This window comes from Trichosurus vulpecula, chromosome 2, assembly GCF_011100635.1.
Source record: "Trichosurus vulpecula isolate mTriVul1 chromosome 2, mTriVul1.pri, whole genome shotgun sequence".
In the NCBI taxonomy this organism is placed as follows: Eukaryota; Metazoa; Chordata; class Mammalia; order Diprotodontia; family Phalangeridae; genus Trichosurus; species Trichosurus vulpecula.
Window position 1 is genome coordinate 258,221,527 of NC_050574.1, and position 23,301 is coordinate 258,244,827.

Below are 23,301 nucleotides of genomic sequence, written 5' to 3' on the forward strand. Positions count from 1 at the left end.
ACAGCATTTTTGGCATGAGGGACAGCCAGTACAAAGTCACTGAGAAATGAAATGGAGTGTTACAGGCAAGATATAGCGAGTAGGCCATTATGGCTAGAACATAGAGAGCAAAGAGGGTAGTCAAGTGAAAGAAAATTGGAAAGGCCAGAAAAGAGAACAGTGTGAAGAATTTTATACTTGATAGTAGAAGTCATGGGAAACACTAGAATTTATCGCATAAGGACCAGACCAGGCTTTAGGAAAATTACTTTGGTGGCTAAGTGGAAGACAGATGGAAGTGGAGAGAGGTTTGAGATACAGAGACCAATTATGAGGCTATTACAATCATCCAGACAAGAAGTGATAAGATTTTAAACTAGGAGAGTTGGAATGCGGCCAAGCTGGCAGAATAGAGAAAGCAGTCAGCTAAACTCTCCCAACATTCCCCTCTAAAGAACTTTAAAATAATGCCTGATTTAGACATAAAGGGTGATATCATAAGTAAATTAGGGGAGCATGGAAAAATGTATCTGTCAAATTTATGGATAAGAGTTTATGACCAAACAAGAGACAGAGGATTGTGGGAAGCTAAATAGATGGCTTTTAGTACATGAAATTAAAGCAAGTTTTGCACAAACAAAATGAATGCAGCCAAAATTAGAAGGAAAACAGAAAATTGGCAGAAGGGGGAGGTTTTTACAGCAAGTTTCTCTTTATAAAAGCCTCATTTCTCAAACATATAGGGAACCGAGCCAAGTTTATAAAAAGAAGAGCTATTCCTCAGTTGATACATGGTCAAAGTATATGAATAGCCAGTTTTCAGTAAAAGAAATCAAAATTATCAACCGTCACATGAAAAAATGCTCTAAATCACTAAAAGCACTACTGATTCGAGAAATTTAAATTGCAACAACTCTAGAGTACTAACTCACACCTATCAAACTGGCTAACATGACAGAAAAAATGACAAATGCTGGAGGGGATGTGGATAAAATTGAAAAACTAACAGTGTTGGTGGGGTTCTGTGAACTAATCCAACCATTCTGGAAAACAATTAGGAACTATGCCCAAAGTGCTATAAAACTGTGCATATCTGCTCTTTCTAGCAAGTCTAGAGCCAGACTGGGCGAGATAGGCTGAGTGATCCGTGGTCAGAGAAGGGTGCAGGCTCCATCTCCTGCACTCACGTGAAGCACAGGAAAGGGGCCACCAAGCTCCGGGCAGTTGACTTCACCGAGAAGCATGGCCACATCAAGGGTATCATAAAGGATATAACCCATGATCCAGGCTGAGGGGCTCCTTTTGCAAAAGTAGCTTTCCGGGATCCTTACCGATTTAAAAAGAGGACAGAGTTGTTCATTGCTGCTGAAGGCATCCATACCGGCCAGTTTGTGTACTGTGGTAAGAAAGCTCAGCTCAACATTGGCAATGTCCTCCCAGTTGGCACTATGCCTGAAGGGAACATAGTATGCTGTCTTGAAGAAAAGCCTGGGGACCAGGGTAAGCTTGCCCGTGCATCTGGAAACTATGCCACAGTAATTTCTCACAATCCTGAAACCAAGAAGACACGGGTGAAGCTACCTTCAGGCTCTAAGAAAGTGATCTCCTCTGCAAACAGAGCTGTGGTTCGTGTTGTTGCTGGAGGAGGTCGCATTCATAAACCCATCCTCAAGGCAGGTCGTGCCTACCACAAATACAAGGCCAAGAGAAACTGCTGGCCTCGTGTCTGGGGTGTGGCCATGAATCCTGTGGAACAATCCTTCGGAGAAGGTAATCACCAGCATATTGGAAAACCATCCAGCATTCGAAGAGATGCCCCAGCTGGACGAAAGGTCGGTCTCAGCGTACTGATCAACTCCGGGGTACCAAGACTGTACAGGAGAAGGAGAACTAAAGTACAGAATCCTGACAATAACATTATTTTGGAAATTGTAAAAAACAAAACAAAACTGTGCATATCCTCTGACCCAGCCATATCACTATTAGGTCTGGAACCCAAAGAGATCAAATAAAAGGGAAAATGACCTATTTGTACAAAAATATTTATAGCAGCTCTTTTAGTGGCAGCAAAGAATTGGAAATCCAGAGGATGTCCATCAATTGGGAGATGGCTAAACAAGTTGTGGTATGATTGTGATGGGATATTATTGTGCTACAAGAAATGATGAGAAGGATGTTTTCAGAAAAACCTGCGAAGATATATGTAAACTCATACAAAGTGAGGTGAGCAAAACCAGGAGAACATCAAACACAATAACAGCAATATTCTAAGGATAATCAACTGTGAGACTCAGTTACTCTGAGCAAGACAATGATCCAAGACAATTCCAAAGGACCCATGAAGAAAAATGCTATCCATCTCCAGAGAGAGAAGTGATGAACCCTGAATGCAGATTAAAACATATTATTTTTACTTTTTTTTGCTTGTGTTTTCTTTGGCCACATGGCTAATATGGAAATGTTTTGCATGACTTCACAAATATAACAATATTAAATTGCTTGACTTCTCAAAGAGGGAGCAGAAGTGAGAGGGAATTAGAGAAATTTTTTTAAATGGTTGTTAAAATTGTTTTTACATGTAATTGGGAAATATTTAACAAAACAAATATAAAGAATTTTTTTAAAAGAACTGTGTGAGTAGAGAGAAAGGATATACATGGAAGATGCAATGAAGGTAAAAACAAGATTTGCCAACTGAATTGGATACATGCCCTGAATAACCATGAAGAGTTGAAGATGACTAAGGTTGAGTATTTGGGTCAGTCCACAGGTCAACCAGCATTTTTTTCCTTTAGTGTCTCCATTTTACCATATCCCCTCCAACATTTGTCATTTTCTTTTTCTGTCATATTAGCCAATCTGATTGGTGTGGGATGGTGGCTCAGAGTTGTTTTAATCAACCAGCATTTATTAAGTGATTGCTATGTACCAGGTACTACACTCAGTGCTAGGAATACAAATATAAGCAGAAAGACAGACAGTCCCTATCCTCAAGGTCCCATTTTTGGCTTAGGCCTCCTTATATTGGAGGTTCTAGGTAGAACCAGCATGAGATGAGTCATTAGGAGTAGAAGGTACTTCCGATGTGAAAAGTGGTCCAGGGGTAGAGTGAACTTCCAAGGTGAAAGAGGCTTCCATAGCATGGTAGACAAAGTCCTGGGCAGAGGAGCTGGCAGAGCAGCCAGGAGAGAAGTGAAAATATCTTTGGCCTGGGCATCCTCCTAAAGTTGGAGGTTTTGACTGGAAGAATGTTGTATACTTTGACCATCATAGGAAGTTCAGGAGTGGGGTGGTTTTTTTGGGAAAGATAATAAAGTTCTGTTTTGGAGATACTGAGATTGACATGCCTATGGGACATCCAGTTTAAAATATACATAGGCAGTTGGTGATTTGGCAATGAAGTCCAAAGGAGAGATATGGCTGATAATATGCGTATAGATCTGAGAACCATTTGCACAGAAATGATAAATGAACCCATAGAACTATCATCTAAGAAAATGTAAAGAAAAAAAGAAAACAGTGGATAAGGACAAAGCCTTGGGGGATACCTTGGGGGAATCCCATGGATGAGGATCAAGCAAAGGAGACTGAGTAAGTGAGATCAAACAGGTACGGGAGGGGGGGAACTAAGGGAGAGCAGTGATACAAAGTCTGGAGAGAGCACCAGAAGGTGTCAAATGATGCAGAGAGGTCAGTAAGGGTGAGACTTGAAAAAAGGTCATTAGATATGGCAATTAAGAGATCACCGGAAACTTTGGAAAGAGCAGTTTCAATTGGATGAAATGGTCAGAGGTCAAACTGCAGAGAGTTTAGAACACAGGAAGTAGGGGCAGCAAGCATAGAGGGATATTTCAAGGAGTTTAGGGAGAAGGGAAGGAGATGTATGAGTTAAAGCTAGTGGGGATGGGGTAGGATCAAAGAAGATTTTTTTTTGCTTTAAAATAAGGGAGGCAATCTTGTGTTTATAGGCAGCAGGAAGGAACTAGTAGGAGAAGAGAGATTAAAATTAGTATGAGAGTTGATGACAGAAGAGGCAATCTACTGAAGAAGAGGGGAGGATCAAGGGTGCATATAAAAGGCTAACCTTGGCAAGCAGAAGGATCACTTCAGCAGAGAATGGTGTGGAAAAAGATATAGTCAGTAACGATAAGGAGATGCGAGGTGAGAAAAAGAGGAGAGAAAGCTACCAACGAATACCCTTAATTTTTTCAAGTGAAAAGTGAGGTGATGGGCCCAGGTGATGGGATAGAGGGAGGGGATGCCCATGAGTGGTTTGAAAAAAATTTTTTGAAACAGCCATGATGGTCAATGGGATAGAGAAATTACCTTGCTTTATTGAAAGCTCAAATGAGATCATATACCATAAATGCGGGAAAGGAATAAGCATTTACACAGTGCCTACTATATACCAGGTATTGTGTTAAGCACTTTAGATACTACCTCATTTGATCCTTACAGTGATACTTTGAGATAGCCGCTGTTACTATCCCCATTTTACAGTTGAGGAAAATGAGGTAAACAGCAGTTAAATGACTTACCAAGGGTCGCACAGCTAGTAAGTATCTGAGGCAAAAATCCAGTTTACAGGTAACTTGCTAGATCCAGATGGAATACTACCTTCTCCATTAAACCCTTCCTATTTCCCTGGCCAAAGGAGTTTTCCTTTTAAACCACTATAGCAATTTGCTTGAATGACTCACAGCATTGATAACAAAATTATATCAGAGTTATTCACATGCATGTAATGTTTTCAAGTACATTCCTTTACCACTAAGGCCATATTTTATGTAGCTTTGCATTGCCCACAATGCCTAACACAACGCTTCGTACGAGATTCAATGATTAAATGAATTATGTCAAGAAGCTTATGTTAAAGATAGTCTTCTAAATTTCAGATCTGGGGCTAAAGTTCTGAAGACCAGGCAGACATTACAGCATTAATTTATTGCTCCAGTCTTCCATGCTTCACCTCCATTTCAGAAAATGTAGGAGGCAGCAAGAGATACAATAAAGGTGAGTTTGAAAGGCCAACACGAGAACCAAGTACAAGCAAGCTCTCTCATGTCACCCAGTGGTTAAAAAGCACATATCACTAGTCTTCATTTTTTAATCCTTTCTCAGACAAAGCAAGGGCAATGTGAATTCTACTTGGAAAAATCTCACTTGGCACCAGTCATTACTGTTCCAAAGCACAAAAAGAAAATAGTATGTATGTTGATTTTCGTCTCAAACTGTAGAGAATCAGAAATATATATGGGGGAAAACAGACAAATAAATAAAAATTTTAAAATTAATAAATCTCCACATAATGCCCTAAACCTCATTTTAAGCCATTTTGGAGGCAGTGATTTTAAGCTTTCATTAACTTAAACCTCCAGTTCCCAGATTTCTCAATAATTTAATGTAATGGCATTTCTTTCAAAGTCATCTACAACTATAAAAAAATCTCTTAATTCATATTCTATATAACACGTTTACAGAAGGTAAAAAAAAATCCACAATAAAAACACTCATTCACAGAACATTGATTTTGTAACATTTCAAGGTGAAGTTAAAGAAAAAAAGAGTAAGTTAAATTTAATGCAAATCGTGGGAAAGTAATTCATGCCAGGCTTTATTATGCAATTATGGTATGTTTAAAGAAGAAATTAATCATGCTTGAATTTATCCTGACAACTAGAAAATGGTAGATATCCTCAATCAGCCACTAATATTCAAGGCCTATATGTGAAACAGAATTTATAGATGTATTTTAAGGAACCGTGTTGTTAACCAATAATATAGTTTACTCAACAAACAATGGTGTAAGGTTGCCTGCATGAGGCAAGATGGTGGAAATTTATCTTTGCTGTTTTCATTACTGGTTCTCTCTTTGACCTCACACTCTCTCATTCATTCTAAATAGGTAGGGGGAAGTTCAATTTTTTCTTATAAAGCTTTATGTATTACCTCATTTTCAGCATTCTAATTTGAGACATGTCACCAACCACAACTCAATACTCATAATTTCTCTCTCCTATCTCAATACTTCTTTTTTTCCTTCTAATTCCTTCCAAACTCCTCTACTACTATCTTCTATGCCTCTTCTTCTTCCTCTCCCATCCAATTCATTTTTTCCTATTCTCTTTCACTGTCCTGATATAGATGATAGAAACAAAATTATAGGGATAAAAAGATGCAAAATATGGAAAAAGGGAGATATTGTCCATTATTTGTTTCTCTTAATACTTTAGTCTTTAAGGGAAGTTTTTTAGAGATTATATCAGAGACCTAGATCTGGGAGAGACCTTAGAGGTCATCTAGTACAGAGATATCAAATGCACAGTGGGCTGCATACAACCTGTAAGACTCCCAAGTGCAATAAAACCAGATTAAAATGTATTTGAGACATATTCAACAAAATAAACAAAAATACAATAAAACAAATAACATTACATTTAAAAATTGAGTCATTATGTGGCCTTCAGAGATCCTTATACAGGTTTAGTGGCCCCTATTTCTATTTGAGTTTGACTGCACTGATCTAAGTCCAATATACTAATTTTACAAATGTGGAAAATGAGGCCAAGAAAAGTTAAGTGACTCCCTCAAAGTCACAAAGGTAGTATGGGGCAAGGCTAAATCACTATATGACTCATTTGTGCTTTATTTTTTTTACTTTTAGCATATTTTGAAACTGTTTCCAAGAAATTCTCTATATTTTATAAATCTAGAGGTTAGGTGTCCAAAGGAAACAAGATAAGTGAATAGGAAATTTTGTAGAATATTTTGTCATTGAGTTGTATCTGACTCTTCATGACCCCATTTGGGGTTTTCTTGGCAAAGATACTGGAGTGGTTTGCCATTTCCTTCTCCAGTTCATTTTATAGGTGAGGAAGTAACTTGCCCAGGGTCACACAGCTAGTAAGTGTCTGAAGTTAGATTTGAACTCAGAAAGATTAGTCTTCCTGACTATGGGCCCAGCACTCTATCCACTTCACCACCTAGCTGCCCCTAGGTATGGTATACTGGAAATAAATTAACCAGGGGCTTCCAATTCTGGGTCCAGACATAACTAATCTACTTCTAATCAACTGATGCAGAAGTCACCTCATATTCCCCCCAATCTCCCTCCTGAGGTTGGCCTGTGCTGTCCCTACATGGCAGAACTACACCTTGGCTTCTGTTTCTTCTGATCAAAATCTGGTACACACCTCTCCAACCCCTCTGTCATTAGTTATTTAGTTAATTAATTCATCCATTCAACAGATATTTATCGTACACTACATTCAAGACCTAAGACAGTCATTCATACTCTCTTCTTAGCTCTTTCCTCTAAGCTGATCAAATTAATAGACAAAGAAGACTACTGCTTACACTAAATATGTTCTCATCTAAGAGAGCAATTCTAAGGTTCCTCCTCTCTCTCTGACACCAAGGGAAAAGATCCACAAGACTCTGGGACTTCTCTCAGTTTTTCCACTGTCATTTTGATTCATTATTACACACACACACACACACACACATCCAATAACTGCCAAATCTTTTAGATTCTACTTCCACAACATGATCTTCTTCAAGTTCAGTTCTGACCATTCTATGCTCAAAAACCTTTGGTATTAAGTACATTTAACAACAGGTTTTGTCCATCCTGCCTTCCTAGACTTACTTCGTATAATCTTCCCCTACTATCCTTACCTCACTCTCCATTCCAGGCAAATTGGCTTACCTCCTTTTCCTCAAATTCAGCATCCCTTCGGCCATTTCTTTGCCTTTCCACAGGCTGCTCATCATGTCTGGAGCATCATCTTTCTCCACCTCTGCCTCTCAGAATCCCTCGATCTTCCTTCAGCATGGATACCACCTCTTCTGTGAAGTACTTCCTGATTCCCTTCCCATCCCACAGCTGTTGATGTTTTCTCATCATCAAATTGCTTTGCATTCATCTATCTCTAGACCTGTTGTATCTCAGTGGTAAACGTAAACTTCTCAAGATGAGGGATTATTTCATTTTTGTCTCGGTATGCCTAGAATTTATCACAATGGCTTCCTTACAGTAAAATCCTAAGAAACATCTATTGAAATAAACTAAATAGAATCCCTTAACAGCATGATGAAATAGAAGCCTTAGATGCCCAGAGATTTCAAATAAATATTAATCATGTCATGACTGCATGCACTTAGCTTGATAATGATTTTTTGATAAGCTGAATAAAAACATCTGAATTGACTTTACTTTACTACCTCACTTTAACCTGATGCTAACTTTGCTATCAAGAAGGTTCCTATTTCTAGTGTCAATATTATTGTTGAGCAAAACTATTTAATCTCCTAAAGGGAACAAATTCACAAAATTTTCAACGATATTTGACAGAAATCTACATTTACATCACTGGTTTCTTGTTAAGGGTATTGCACCTTAATGTAACTTGCGTATTTGATAGAATCAGATCCAAAATGTTCATCTTTGAGCAAAAAAAAATCTAATGTCATATACTTAGAAATTTAATAGCAAAATGTCTTACAATTATAATAATGCTTTATACATCTGAAATTCTTTCATATTAGTTATCTCTTTTAATCCTTGTGTTTTCAATCACAAATATATATATATATGTTTAAAATTCTTTTTGTACCACCAAATAAGCCAAAAATGTCAATTAGTTGCATATAAATTTTTTATGAACACAAAACATTAAGATTTTAATTCTTTACAATTCTCACATTTCTTTCTTTATTTTTTTTCCATAATGTATTTCATCCTAGCTGGCTTTTCTCTTTTATATATTTACATCCCTCAACATTTCTGATATCCTGGATTCTCTATGCTCAGGATCTTGACATTTTTTTGTTCTTTCTCCTGCCCTTTCTTTCATAGCTAAGATGTGGTCAATGGTAGGATAAGAACTGCAGGGATCTAGAGATCAGATAAAGTCATAACGATAGAGCATAAAATTTTGGGAAGGTCCAAGCAGCAGATAACAGTATGTAGTTCAGGCTGGGAGTCTGTATCAGGAAGGTACATCAATAGGATACAAGTATAGATTAAACATCAAACAAAGAACAAATTCTATGATCTGAGAAAGATTGTTGGTCACACATGATTTTAAAAATTGTACTTAAATAGATAGGGATTCCTGGTATATCTCATCTTGATGGCAGCATTCTAATATAGGTTTTTAAATTGTAATCCCCAATTGTCTTTATTCCCCAACCTCCCATACTACAATACATTCTCAGTGAGTTGTCAACGATATAAAGTAAATTGAACTCCTTTCTGGTAATTGGAAACCCCTAAGACTGAGTAGCAACAAAAGGAAGATACCAAAGTCAGGTTAACACTAAAAGATGTTTCTAAAAACCACAAAAAAACATTAAAAATTTTTCATCTGCCAAAATATTTATTTAATATTTGGAAGTCCAAATCTTTAATAAGACCTTTTGAGTATTTTGTAGCCATAAATTGCTGCAAATTATTGAACATCAGTGTTGCTAATGTTCTCTTTGCCACTCTAAAGCATGCTTATGGTGCCTCCCAGGTCCCATCTTGTCCTGTGCAGACATCCATTGCCATCTCTTCATCCTTCAAGTCAGAGAATATGGGTGTAATGGGGTACTGTGGAGAGTAACTATGCCACATCACATGGTTGTACATGTTGTACAAATAATGGCATGGGCCTGACAAAATAAGTGGTTATTATTCTTCAATGTCAATAACCTCCTGAATTCTTCAATGCTAACACCTTGCTGAGAGTCATAATAAACAACAAAATAAGGAACAACAAGACTAGTAGATATTAAGCAGAGGAGAAGGAACATCTGTGCTGCTCTCTGAAAGCACACCAAAATAGTCTTCCACTTAGGCCAGGCCCTTCTCACATTGCCACTCTTCCTGCTTAGTAGCCCCTTTAATAGACCATCAACTTCAGCAGACATGACCTCTATGTGGGCATGTTGAAGAAACCTGTGCTAGGATCTCCTACAAACCTCTGTAGCCACCACCAAAATTCCCACAATTCCTCTCGTCAACCAACACAGAGCACTATGAGATATTTAGGGTGACCACATCTCTTAGGAGTTTAACCATTAATTAGCTAGGTTTGAATAATACTGTCATAAATAATGAGTCCTTACACACTTAAATGTATTGAAAGCCAGATGCTAGCATGTAATGCATATAATAATATCTGATGATAATATATCCTTTGGCTTTACATCTTTAAAAATTTGCCAAAGTTTTCCACTGCTTTTGACTAACAAAAACGAATTTATAACAATTCATGGGACTTACATAATGATATTAACAAGAGCACTTCTAAAATGTTCACGTTCTTTACGGGGATTTTTGCCTTTTCCTTTTGGAGATGGTCCAGGAAGATTTTCATCAAAATGCTGTTCCCGTTTTTTGCCCTTTTTTGCTGCATGCTCCAGGTATTCTGCTTAAATATGTACAGAGAAGATGGTTACTAAAACAATGACAGTTGACACATTTAAATATTCTGAATAAAATGCTACTTTGAAAAGTAATTAACAGTTTGATAATCTAAGTTAATACAAATAAGTCTTTTGCTATCACATTCAATTATTTTTCATTTTTGTCTTTACACAATTAAAATCTAATTTATTGCAAGGAAAATGTTATTTAAAGAAAATTTGTCATTACTAATCACTATTTAAGGTACAATTTAAAGGTACAAAGTGTAATGGGGTTCTGTGAAGAGTAACTATACCACATCACATGGTTGTGCATGTTGGACAAACAGTGGCATGAGCCCTGAAAAAATAAATAGTAATTATTCTTGTGTCAATAACTATCTGAATTCTTCAATGCTAATACGTTCCTGAGAATCACAATAAACAACAAAATTAAGATAGGTTAAAAATGGGAACAATGTTCAGTGCTATCTACATAATCTTTTATTAAGCTCAAAATCTTTCAAATTTTAAACTTCTAAATAAAACAAAATATAAAACTATTTCAGAAAATACATAGAGCCATACTTAATCATTACTTCTAGATTTAATGATATTTGCTGAGCAATAAGAGTGAAAATAATGGAAAATGTTTTCATGAACTATGACTTTTAGAAAATTTTTATATTTTTAAGTAAAATCCCTCTAAGGAAAAACACATCCTAATTTTTCATGCAAAGAATATTAAAATATGTAAATTCTCAGAAAGCTCTGTTTACAGTGCGACTAAGTAGTATTACAAATCATGGTTCCTAAAATAACAGCTTTTATGGCATTTATAACTATCTGAAAAAATTAGTAGATAGGATCATTTATTTCTTGAGAGGAAACATTTAGATGGATTTTTTCTATTAGGTAAAATTCCATGACTATGACCCAATTTTATTGCTTTATTGACCATATTTTACATCTTCTTTTTTCCTTGAGAAATTTCCTTAAATGTAAGTTTGAAATGAGGATCTTACCAGGAGCTCGTTCATTTTTAACAACAAAGTCTTTTTCTTCTTCCTCGTCTGCTCTCAAATGGAATGAAGGAGCTGCCTGTTGCCATTGGGGCTTAGAACTTACCTAAAAACAATGAACAAAATCTTTTAAGAGAAGATGGTACAGTTATGAGTCTATTTTAAGTTTATCATAAAATCATCATTTGAAAAGTTTCTTCAAAACAGATTTAAAATAACTGAAACTGATAGCAGCACTGGAAGAACAGAACAGACCTCCTACAATCAAGCTATAGATGTGAAAGTGGTAAGACATATTTATACCAAAATGACTGCAGTTGGTCCAAACAATGCTTTAGGGCCTAAAAAAAGGAGCTTCAATTGCTGGCATTTGTGTCTTTGGGGCTTCCATAAATAGAAGACATCCTTCTTTGGGTATCTAGTGTAAATGGGTCCCCTAAACAGCCACTGCTGATCCCATGCTTACTCCATTCCTTAAGGGGATCTAAGTGGTGCAGTGAATAAGAGTGCTGGGCCTGGAGACTGGAAGACATCTTCCTGGGTTCAAATCTGGCCTCAGACACTCATTATATGACCCTGGGCAAGTCACTCACCCCTGTTTGCCTCAGTTTCCTCATCTGTAAAATGAGCTAGAGAAGGAAATGGCAAACCACTCCAGTATTTTTGCCAAGAAAACCCCAAATGGGGTCACAAAAAGTCTGAAACAACTCAACAATGGGTTGAGATATCCTCTGTATTGTGTTCCTACTGAACAACAGGAACCACAACAAAAAGATGGGTGGGAAGAGAAGAGAGACAAAGAACACGTGAAGAAAGTAGACTTAAAATGAAAATAAACAAGAGAATGCCTACTATATGGAGAAGACTACCTTCTCAGGTTTTTCAGACTACCAGAAACCTACCAGAAACCAACAAAGAATGGCCTTGCTCTGAGCTTTCTACCACAGGGTTAGGAGGGCAAAGAAAAGAATCCATTCAGTGATCATTCCTTGTATAAATTCCTCTAAGCAACAAATGACTGTTTACCACCATTACCACTACCTATCTGTCCCTTACATATTATTTAGAAAAGAGAAATCCTTTCTCACCAAAAAATATAATTCACTGCAAATAGTATATTATACTACCCTATATTAGCAGGACTACAAAAAAATTATGAATTATTCTTTCCTGGGCACTGTGGGCACTGTGAATAGTTAGGATAAGGAAAATAACCAAAGAAGAATGGCATAATAAAATCTTATAACCCCAGAATAAATATATCACAAAATCCTAGAGAATAAGTTTTAAAATAGTTCCTCATCTTGTCATTCTTAATTTAGTGCTCCTCAAAGGATAGTCTGTAATTTTTCCTCCTAGCTAGTAACCTACTCATGTATCATATGTATTCACATTCCCTTTATAGTCTTGCCCAGGATTGAAAGATCAGGAAGGATCAGCATGTTGAGACATGGCTGCATTGACAGAGGTGGAGTGTGGAAGTAGTGAGCAATGGTCCTACTGTACTCTGCCCTGGTCAGATGGCATCTGCAGTTTTTTGTTTTTGTCTTTTAGCTTAGGGAACCACATTTCCAGAAGAAAACTGATAATCCTGAGAGCATACAGAAGAAGACAAACAGAATGGCTTAAAGATCATACCACATGAAGATTAGTTGAAAGGACTAAGGATGTCTAGCTTTAAAAGGACAAGATTTAGGGCAAATATGATAGCTGTTTTCAAATATTGAAGAGTTATCATACAGTAGAGGAAATAGAATCATTCTGACTGATCCTATAGAACAGACCTAGGAATAATAGGTAAAACTTGCCAAAATGGCAAATCTAGTCCTGATGCAAGAAAAAAAAAACTTCCTAAAGTTGAGAGATATTTAGAAGTGAAATGGGCTGCCTTGGCAACAGTGAGGTCCCCTTTACTGGAGGGCTTAAGCAAAGCCTGGCACATGGTCGAAGGCATACTTGTTAAGGTATCAGTTGTACTTGAGATTTCTGAGGTCCCTTCCAACGATGAGATTGTGTGATAGGACTAGACTTATTGAGCATGATAGGGAGCAATATAAATGGGAGATGATGCAAAAAGGATGAAGAAAAAGATCAGAATTAGATTCTCAACTCAAAGGAATTAGGAGACACCATATGCTTCATTCTTTATTTCAAATGTAGTTGCCTCTGGAGAAGTAAAGATCCAAAATTTAAAATGAGACAAAACTTTAGTCTTAACCACTGTAGCAACAGTAATATTCAAATAAAGGTCTAAGTTTTTAAATGGCAGTAGTTTTTTTAATTGAAGCAATATTTTCTTAAATTTCTCTAGGTAAGACTTTTATATTGTTTTTAACTATTTGAAACAGAATACATGAGAGACTTTGATGATGTATATGCATTTCAAGATGCCAAATAAAATCATCTTGGTTTCCAAATCAATAGACAATTTTATGGATTAAAAATATTTGGGGAAGATGTTATGTTTGAAGCTTTAAAAATTTTTTAAATTTCTTATTTATTCTGTATATGTACTTATTTATGTAGTTGTTTTCCTTCAAAAGAATGCAAGTTCCTTGAGGGGAAAGAATATTTGGTTCTGATTTTGGGTTTTTTATCTTTAGAAACTGCAGAGAGCCTTGAATATAGGGGATTTTAATTTTTTTTCTAAATTACATGTAAACAAAAAATTTTTTAATTTTTTTCTAAATTTTGAGTTCTATATTCTCTCCTTCCCTCCTTTCTCACCTCCTTGCAAAGGCATGTAAATTAATGTAGACTATATATGTACAGACATGCAAAACATTTCCATATTAGCCATGTTGTTTTTCCAATGAGATATTTCACATTTGCTTCTATTTTTTCATTTTTTAAATTTTATTTTACTTTGTCTTGTGGAGTTCTTAGTTTCTACTTGCCCAGTTCTAATTTTTAAACAATCATTTTCTTCTATAAGTTTTTGTACATCTTTTTCCATTTGGCCAATTCCACTTCTTAAGGAGGTCTTTTGTTCAGTGAATTTTTGTTATCTCTTTTTCCATATGGCCAGTTTTCCATATGACCAATTCTACTTTTCTTCTCTTTAGTGGATTTTTGTGCCTCTTTTACCATTTGTCCAATTCTGTTTTTAAGGTGTTATTTTCTTCAGTACTTTTTGTGCCTTTTTTTTTTACCAAGCTTTTGATTCCCTTTTCATATTTTTCTTGCATTACTCATTTCTTTTCCTAATTTTTCCTTTATCTCTCTGATTTTGGAAATAAGTTTTTGATCTCTTTCAGCAATTATTTTTGGGCCTTTGACCAATTCACATTTTTTTTTCCTTTGAGGATATTTATATGCAGTGGTTCTGACTTTGTTGTCTTTTTCTGAGTTTGTGTCTTGATATTTCCTATCACCACAGTTAACTTTCTTTAGTCAGGTTTTTTTGTTGTTGTTTGCTTATTTTCCCAGTCTAGTTCTTGACTTTTGACTTTATGTTAAAGTAGGGTCCCAAACTTCAGGCCTTCTGTGTTGCTATTTTCAGAGATAGCTCTAGGGGTCTATAGGTTTTCAGTGCTTCCAAGTTGATATGACCCAGGGAGAGGTGTGGTCAATGCTCTCCTGGCCTGTGCTCTGGTCTTTACCCAGGAAAAGACCTTGTTTTCCTATAGCCACCACTATTAGCACTGCTCCTGGGCCTAGAATTGTGACCAGGTCCCCCACACTCCTTCCGTCACAATTGCTAGTGCTCCCCTCTGTCTTGGAATTGAGACTAGGGTCCTTATTCCCCCATGAGCAATCACAATCACTCTTCTCTGCCACAGAACCTTGACCATGATCCCTTCCCCTTTGTGGCCATGAGTGCTATCACTCCTTTTGGCCTGGGACTTCAACAAGGAACTATGTATGGGCAATGCAATAGGGTCCTGTATTCAGCACTAGCAAAGGGTCCCCTGCAATCTCCTGCCAACCAGTTGTCCAACATCTTCCCTTTCCTACCTGGTCACCCATACCCATCCTTTGGCTAAGAGTTCCTGAAGCTGCTGCTGCCACAAATGTGGCCACCTCAAGGGTAGCTGCTGGCTTGCTGGAGCACAGCCTGTGCTGTGCTGTCTGCCCTGTGTTCCAGTCCCACCACACCAGCACCCCAGTGAGAAATGCCTTTCCTACAGATCTCTTGTCTTAGGCTGGAAAACTGTTTCACTCAACCTTTTGTCTGTTCTGCCACTCCAGTATTTAATTTGAGGCATTATTTTAGAGTGGTTTGGAGGAGAATTTGGGAGAACTCAATTGAGTGCTTCTCTCATCCACAATCTTGGCTCTACATCCAGCATGCCCACTTTGAGTAGGCTCCTCTCCTAACTTTCCAGTGTACTAACCACAAATTCTGTGATCCAGCAACACTGGCCTCCATGCTGTTCCTTTCACAGGACATGCTATGTATTACCATGCGTTTTCATTGACTGTAACCAATGCCTGCCTGCCTGCCTTTCTTCCCTCCTTCTGAATCACACCCTTACATATGGGTGGTCTGCCCAAAAGAATATCAATTCTGATCACTTAAATCTCACAAAATATCTTGGGGTATGGAGCCTAGATTTTTTTCCTCTTTCCTACTTATTTATTCTGCCATTTAAAAAAAAAAAAACATGGACAATTAACTCTCTTATCCCACATAGTTTCATTCATGATTTCTTGAAATAGAGCTATGGAAAACAGGGAGCCACTTGACCATCCCTTAAACCCAAATCACTCTGGCTCTCACTAATTGGCCAATAATATTTCCATTCTGGCCAGAAATCCTGGCTGGGGGGGGGGGGGGTCTTCCCCTTCTAGATTGATTTTTTTTTGAGTAGGCAAGCTAGGCCATCTTTTGTTTCATTTCTTACCTAGCTCTAAATCACTGAATGGGTGTTGCCTCAGACAAACTGAGACCTGGAAAAGACCTTAGCTTAAAAAGGCCAAGGTCTCTCACTACATCTGGGGTCATCTCCAGTTGTCCTGACCTATGTCTTGCCACTGGATTCAGATGACTCTAGAGGAGAGAGTGAGGCTGATGACTTTGCACAGCCCTGCCTCACTTAAACCCAATTCACTTGCAAGTCAAGACATCATCCTCTGGATGTCACTGGTCCTCTTTCAAGAACCAAGGACAAAAAACAACCACCAATGCCTGAAATTCTCTCCCAGAAATCTTTGCTTCCTGGCTTCCTTGACTTCTTTGAAGTCTCAACTAAAATCCTACATTATACAAGAAGCCTTTCCCAATAACCCTCAAGGCTAATGGCTTTCCTCTGTAATTACTTCCAATTGTCCCTGTATATATCTTATTTACACATAGTTGTTTGCATATTGTCTTTCCCTATTAGAATATGAGCTCCTTAAGGTCAGGGACTTTTTTGCCTTTCTTTGTGTCCCCAGAATTTAGCAGTCTCTGCCATATGGTACTCTCATTTTTTAAAAAATGTTCATTGATTTTACTTGCCCAAAGTCACAAAGATGTCTTAGCCTATAAGCATTTATTAATACCCTACTATGTACCAGACATTGTGCTGAGTACTGGGGATTTTCTCTTGTTGTTGTTTGTTGTTTGTCCTTGTTCTCAAAGAGAACCAATGACATTAGCTAGGTAAAGTCCTGACTTGCAAGTGAATTGGATTTAAATAAGGTAGGGCTGTACAAAGTCACCAAGGAGACAGAAAGAGGCAAAAGACAGCCCTTGTCCTCAAGGAGTTCACAATCTACTCAGGGAGACAATGAGCAAACATATATACATAAACAACAGAGAGGAAAAATAGGAGATAATGAAAAGATGGTAAAAGTATTAGAATTAAGAGAGGTTGGGAAAGGCTTCCTGTGTAATGGTATCAAATTCGAATAGAAATTAAGGGCCACTAAACAGTACATAAAGCTCCCTTCAGGCTGCTTACTGACTTAGAAAATCACGTTTTCTATATTCTATTGTATTTTGATTGATTTTGTTAAATATTTTCCAATTACATTTTAATGTGGTTATTGCAGCTGGAGGTGGAGCATGTGGAGTGGGAAGTGGTTTGACACCTCTGCTTTAGAAGATGGGATTTTATTTGGGACTTGAAGGATGTCAGAGTAGGCAGTAAGAGGAGATGAGGAAGGAGAGCATCTCAGGTTTGGGGAACAACCAATAGAGTCCCAGTGTCCTGAGTTCTGATCACATCCTCTTTTGACTATCTGCCCCCATCAAAGAGAAAATAAATCATATTTGGAATAGGTATAGCTTTGTGGGGTTTTGTCCACTAGCCTATTTAGATTTGTGATTTCACAACTGTAAGACCCACGGATGTTGCAGATCTGTCAACAAGAAAGTATTTAGCACTTAATATGTGCCAGGAACTGTGCTAAGCATTAAAGATACAAAGAAAGGCCAAAACGGGGTCCCTAATATTAGCAGTTTCTCTGCAATTTATCATTCTAGAGAGAGCTGCCCGGGGCACTGAAGGACTAGATCACAAGCAGGACTCGAACCTGGGTCTTCTTGATTCCCAGGCCACCCCTCTATCTACTCTGTCATGTGTTATATTTTATGCACAGTAACTTTTTCAGCCAGAGTATTTAATTAACCCCATTTCCTAAACTTGCTGAGGAATTAGCTTTTTATAACTATTTTTCTCAAGAAATTTGCAACATATAATTTCTTAAAAAGCTCATGAAGTTCAGTTTTCTTAATTGAGAATCATTCAGCTTATTTCAAGTTTGAAACTTATCATCAATACTGAAGAAAATGCATAAGAATATATATGTATATTACCTGTGCCAATTGTGGCAAAAATCTGATTGGTGTTTTGCTTCTTTCTTTACTCTGTGCTTTTTCCTATATGCGAAATAAGTAAAATCAAAATTGTTTAGTATGCAAGTAATAAAGTTTTAGATCAATTATAGAAATGTATACAGTCTTATAATTTTTTATCCATTGGAATATGCTTCCTTTAGAGAAGAAGAAATCTAAAAGTATATCTGAGACCAACCTTTGGCAATTTTTAAAAAACCATTTTAGAAGAGCTTGATCCTCAGTGCCTCCCATTTTTCAGTGGTGCTCCTTTAACACCTGACCCACTTTGACAACATTCCCACTTCATTATGGTGTGACTTGTCTTAAAGGTTTATCTTTCAGCATTTCCTACCCAAACTATCTAATTATGTAAAGCCCAGAACCTCTGCGACTCTCCTCCTACCCTGAGCAATCATTAACTGCTATACCTATAGGGCCCCATCTGGGAACTCCCCAACTTTCTTACCTACACTTACACTTGCCCATAGCTTGGTCTGCTCTCACCACTGAAACTTATTTGCCCTAAATTTCATCCCATTGGACCATGCTCTTGTATTCCCAATTTATGGTCTTGTCAATTAATTTGCACTAGTGGGACCAATTAGTTTTGCTGGAGCAAAGATGAAAACTTCATCAACCAAGAGCAAATGAAAATTAAAAGATAATAAGGTAATTCCATGGTAGATATCTTGACCTGAGCTCTACTTTTCTTGTCAGTTGAAGACCTCCCTGCTGGATGTCCTACTTTCACCTCATGCTCAATGTGTCTAAAACTAAACGCATCATGTATCCACTAAAAACCTGTGCTCCATCCCTACTACCTCCTGATTTTTGTCAATAGTACCAATCATCCTTCTAGCTACCCAGGCTTGAAGACTCAGTCTTCTGTGACTATTCACTCTCTCTTATCTCCCACCTTCAGTCAGTTATCACATTGCCTCTGTTCAACCTGCCAAACATTACTCAAATTTGCCCTCTTCTTTCCAGTTCTACTGCTATTAACCCATTTTAGGCCTTTATTATCACTTGGAATGATTTATTGGTCTCCTAATTGGTCTCCCTGACTCTCGTCTCTCCCTTTTATAATCTATTTTATATTGCCTCCAAAATAATCTTTCTAATATATCATGCTGTCCCCCATTCAAAAATATTCAATTGTTCCTTAAAATTAGCCAATAAAATACTACTCATCCTAGCATTCAAGGCCCTCCACAACTCAACTCATTTAACAAACATTTATGAAGCACCTATCCCATTTAAGGTATTGCACTAAGTTTTAGGGATAAAAAGACAAAAATGAAAGTCTTTCCTATAGTTTGGCTCTGACCTATCATTTCAGTTTTATCTCACATGACTTCACCTTGTGAATTCTATATTTCAAACCAACCAGACAACTTTTTTGCTGTTCAATCATTTCAGTTGTGTTTGACTTTTCATGACCCCATTTGGCTTTGGGAATTTTTTTTTTTGACCAAGATACTGGAGTGATTTGCTACTTCCTTCTCCAAAGGCAGAGGTTAAGTGACTTGCCCAAGGTCACACAGCTAGGAAGTTTCTAAGGCTGGATTTGAACTCAGGTCTTCCTGACTCCAAGCCCAGTTCTCTATCCATTAGGCCATCTAGCTGTCATTTCCTAATCATATCCTGTCATTTCCTATGTCAGTATCTCTGTTATCTTTCATATAAGAAATGTTCTTTCCCACATCTCAGTCTCTTGAAATTATTTCCTTTCTTCAGTTTTCAGGTCACAAACCACCTCCTGTATTAAATCTTCATTGATCCCACCAGCTGTAAGGGATTTTAACCTTTCTGAAATCTCCTACATTTGTCCCCTATAATTTATTAACCACAACTCTAGTTCAGACCCTCATCAGCTCTCAGTGGGATCAAGTGTTAGATCAGGGGTGGGGAACCTGTGGCCTCAAGGCTTCATGTAGCCTTCTAGGTCCTCTGGTATAGCCTTTTGACTGAGTCCAAATTTTGCAGAACAAATCCTTTTATTAAGGGGATTTGTTCTGTGAAGTTTGGATTCAGTCAAAGAGCTGTGCTTGAGGACCTAGAGGGCCACTTGTAGCCTCAAGGCCACAAGTTCCCACCCCCGTGCTAGAGCCTCCTAGGATCACAGGAGCATAACCGGTCTCCCTAAGTCCAGTCCCTTCCCTATCCAAACTACCTTCCACATCCAGCTATCAAAGTGCCATTCCTAAAGCACAGCTCTGACCGTGTCACTCCCCTACTCAAATACAGATTGCTCCGGCTTTGGCATTTAAAATTCTTCAAAATCTGGCTCCACTCTACCTTTCCAGATTTATATGTTACACCCCTTCACACACTCTACAACCCAGACAAACTGGTCTATGTGCTGTCTCTCACACGCGACCAACCAGCTTCACTTTCTGTGTTTTTGTACTACAGTCTGTCCCTCGTGTCTGGAATGAACTCTCTCTTAAAAATCCTAACTTCCTACAAAGTTCAGTTCAATGTCACCTCAAACCTTAGGCCTTTCCTCAACCTCCTAGCTACTGGTCCCTCCCTCCTTTCCTCCCCAAACTGCTTTATAATTACTTTCACTTAGCTGCATACATGTTGTTTTCACCCAACAGAATGTACCCTTGAGGGTAGGGACTTTCATTTTTGTCTTTGTATCCCTGGGACCCAGCACACTGCCTCACACAGAGTAGGTGCTGAATAAATACTTGTATTTACTTCATATCTCCCTTGGGTATCTCATACCATTATACCAGGAGCTCTCTTCTGTACCCAAAAAATTACACATTATACTAGAGTTACTTTCAAAAAGCAGTGTACTATAGTCGAAGAGACCCAACTCTGACTTTTAGGTGTGAGCCTGTCTGCTCATCTCTGTGTGAGGATCATCATACCTGTAGTACAGTACCAACCTCGTGGGCCTAAGGATTAAATGAGAAAAGGGATGCAAAAGACTTTACTGATCTTAAATTACTATGTAAAAAGAGCCACTTTAAGTAAAGTGTACTTGTCTTATCTTTCCCACTAGATCTATAAACTGCTTTAGGGCCTGGGATGGGGGAGGGGAGAGAGAAGATTATGCCTCAAATCATTTCTGAATCCCTTGTGCCTTGCACATTCTTCATTTTGTTTTGTTTTGTTTTTTTTCATTCATGTCCAACTCTTTGTGACCTTTCAGGGTTTTCTTGGCAAAGATAATGCAGTTGTTTGCCATTTTCTTCTCCAGATCATTTTTTACAGATGAGGAAACTGAAGTAAATAGGGCAAGGTGACTTGCTCGGGGTCACACGGCTAGCAAGTGTCTTAAGGTCAGATCTGAACTGACAAAGATGAGTTTTCCCTACTCCAGGCCCAGAGTTCTATCCATTGCACAACCTAGAAGCCCTATTACACATACCTTAATAAATATCAGTTGAACTGGATGCTACAATGCATGCAACTCAATTGGAAAAAGCTCAAAATTGTGACCTTTATCAGTACTTTTCATGATACTCAGACAGTGTAGGATGATTGCTTTCATATAATTAAAGTTCATACTTTATTTTTTATTAATAAGGTAATACTTTACAACAGTAATTTTTACATAGGACAGTACACACACATTTAGAAAACAGTACAAAGTAACCTCCAATATTTCATTTTTGTCTCCAGTCCAGGGATGGGGAACCTGCAGCCTTGAGGCCACATGTGGTCCTCTAGGACCTCAGCTTCCACCCTTAGACTGACCTAGAGGGCCACATGTGGTCTCGAGGCCATAGGTTCCCACCCCTGACTAGCCTACATATAAATAAATGTTTCAATAAATAATATGCTTTCAATAAATGTTTGTTGAATTGGACTTAATGTAAAAGGCAGGTAACCAGGTTCTAGAATCATAGAATTCAAACTGAAAGAAACTTTACAAGTCATTCAGTCTGACTTCCTCCTTTTATAGATGAGAAAACCAAGGCCTAGTGTCTTGCCCAGATCGTGTCGACAAGAGCCCAGCCAAGTCATGAGTAGTTATTGTAACAAACTGTTTGAAACCCATAAAAAATATATATCTTTAAAAAGCTGAGAGAATTGCAACTAAGACCTAAAATGTATGATTTGGTTTATACTTTAAAATTAATTTTAAAATGAATCGAACAGCTGTGTGATGTTTATATTTCTTTTTAAATATCCTACTTGAAAGAATTGAAAGTGCACACATTGAACTTTCCTATTCTTGAATGATGCCATCCACTAATGAGATGAATATATTAAAATTCCCTTCAACAAATATGCTTTTACTACTGCTCACATTTTCAAACAGAATGAATATATAAGTAAATTCAAGGAAAAACACATTTTATTTTCTGAAGTTGAATCCGTTCTGTTTACTTAACCCGTAATTTAAAACAAAACCACTATTTTTCCCTTTTCCAAAAGAAAAAAACTGCTCTAGATTATTATAAACACAATAAATGTCCAGAGAACATTAAAAATCACATTTCAGCTAAAATAGTATGAGAATGCCCTCTGCTGCTTTTTTAAAAAGAAATCATATAAAATAATCACTTCGTGGGCTCATACCAGTCCTTCTAAGGTGTTACTAGCACAGAAGAAATATCCTAACAAAAGACAATTCAGTATTATGTGTTAAGTTTTCAGGGGACTTCTCCCCTTCTCATCACAATTTTCAAAAAGATGAAGCTTAAACATTTCTAAAAGTCGCTGTCTGGAGTTAGCCAGATAGGTGACTTCAGTTAGGAGCTTCTATACAATCATAAGGTCATAGATCAGACTTAGAGCTGGAACAAACCTAATTGGCCTGACTAGAGAGTCAAACTTCCTCAGTTTACAAAGGAGGAAAAAGAGTCTAATGACATCCTCAAGATCACACAGTGGCAGAGCTCAGCTGGTGCTCAGGTGCTATCACTCACAGTCCATTCCAGGACAGTATCCAAAGCTTGTCAAAGCTTCCGCTCAGGGGATTTGTTCTGTGAAGTTTGGATTCAGTCAAAGGGCTGCACTTGAGGACTTAGAAGGCCTCATGTGACCTCAAGGCCGCAGGTTGCCCACCCCCGAATTCTATGGCACGATGAAGCATAGGAGTAAGGGAACTTTACCATAATGACAAATAAAAAATATATTAGCTTGTAGCAATGTTAACAAATCCTCACTTTTTCCTAC

General features: G+C 37.6%; 1 protein-coding gene and 1 pseudogene across 1 annotated transcript in view; one reads left to right on the plus strand and one right to left on the minus strand.

Annotated features, from left to right (window-relative positions):
* DNAH7 (dynein axonemal heavy chain 7) overlaps window positions 1-19,010 on the minus strand; it is a 312,783-nt gene extending 293,773 nt beyond the window's left edge. Inside the window, exons 1-4 of the mRNA XM_036744029.1 lie at window positions 18,981-19,010; window positions 18,139-18,201; window positions 11,397-11,499; window positions 10,250-10,397 (exon numbers count right to left, since the gene is read on the minus strand). Of these exons, the coding sequence (XP_036599924.1) occupies window positions 10,250-10,397; window positions 11,397-11,499; window positions 18,139-18,201; window positions 18,981-19,010 (344 nt within the window). The remainder of the gene's footprint in view (window positions 1-10,249; window positions 10,398-11,396; window positions 11,500-18,138; window positions 18,202-18,980) is intronic.
* On the plus strand, window positions 90-1,917 carry LOC118835774 (annotated as a pseudogene).
* Window positions 19,011-23,301: the final 4,291 nt, after the last annotated feature.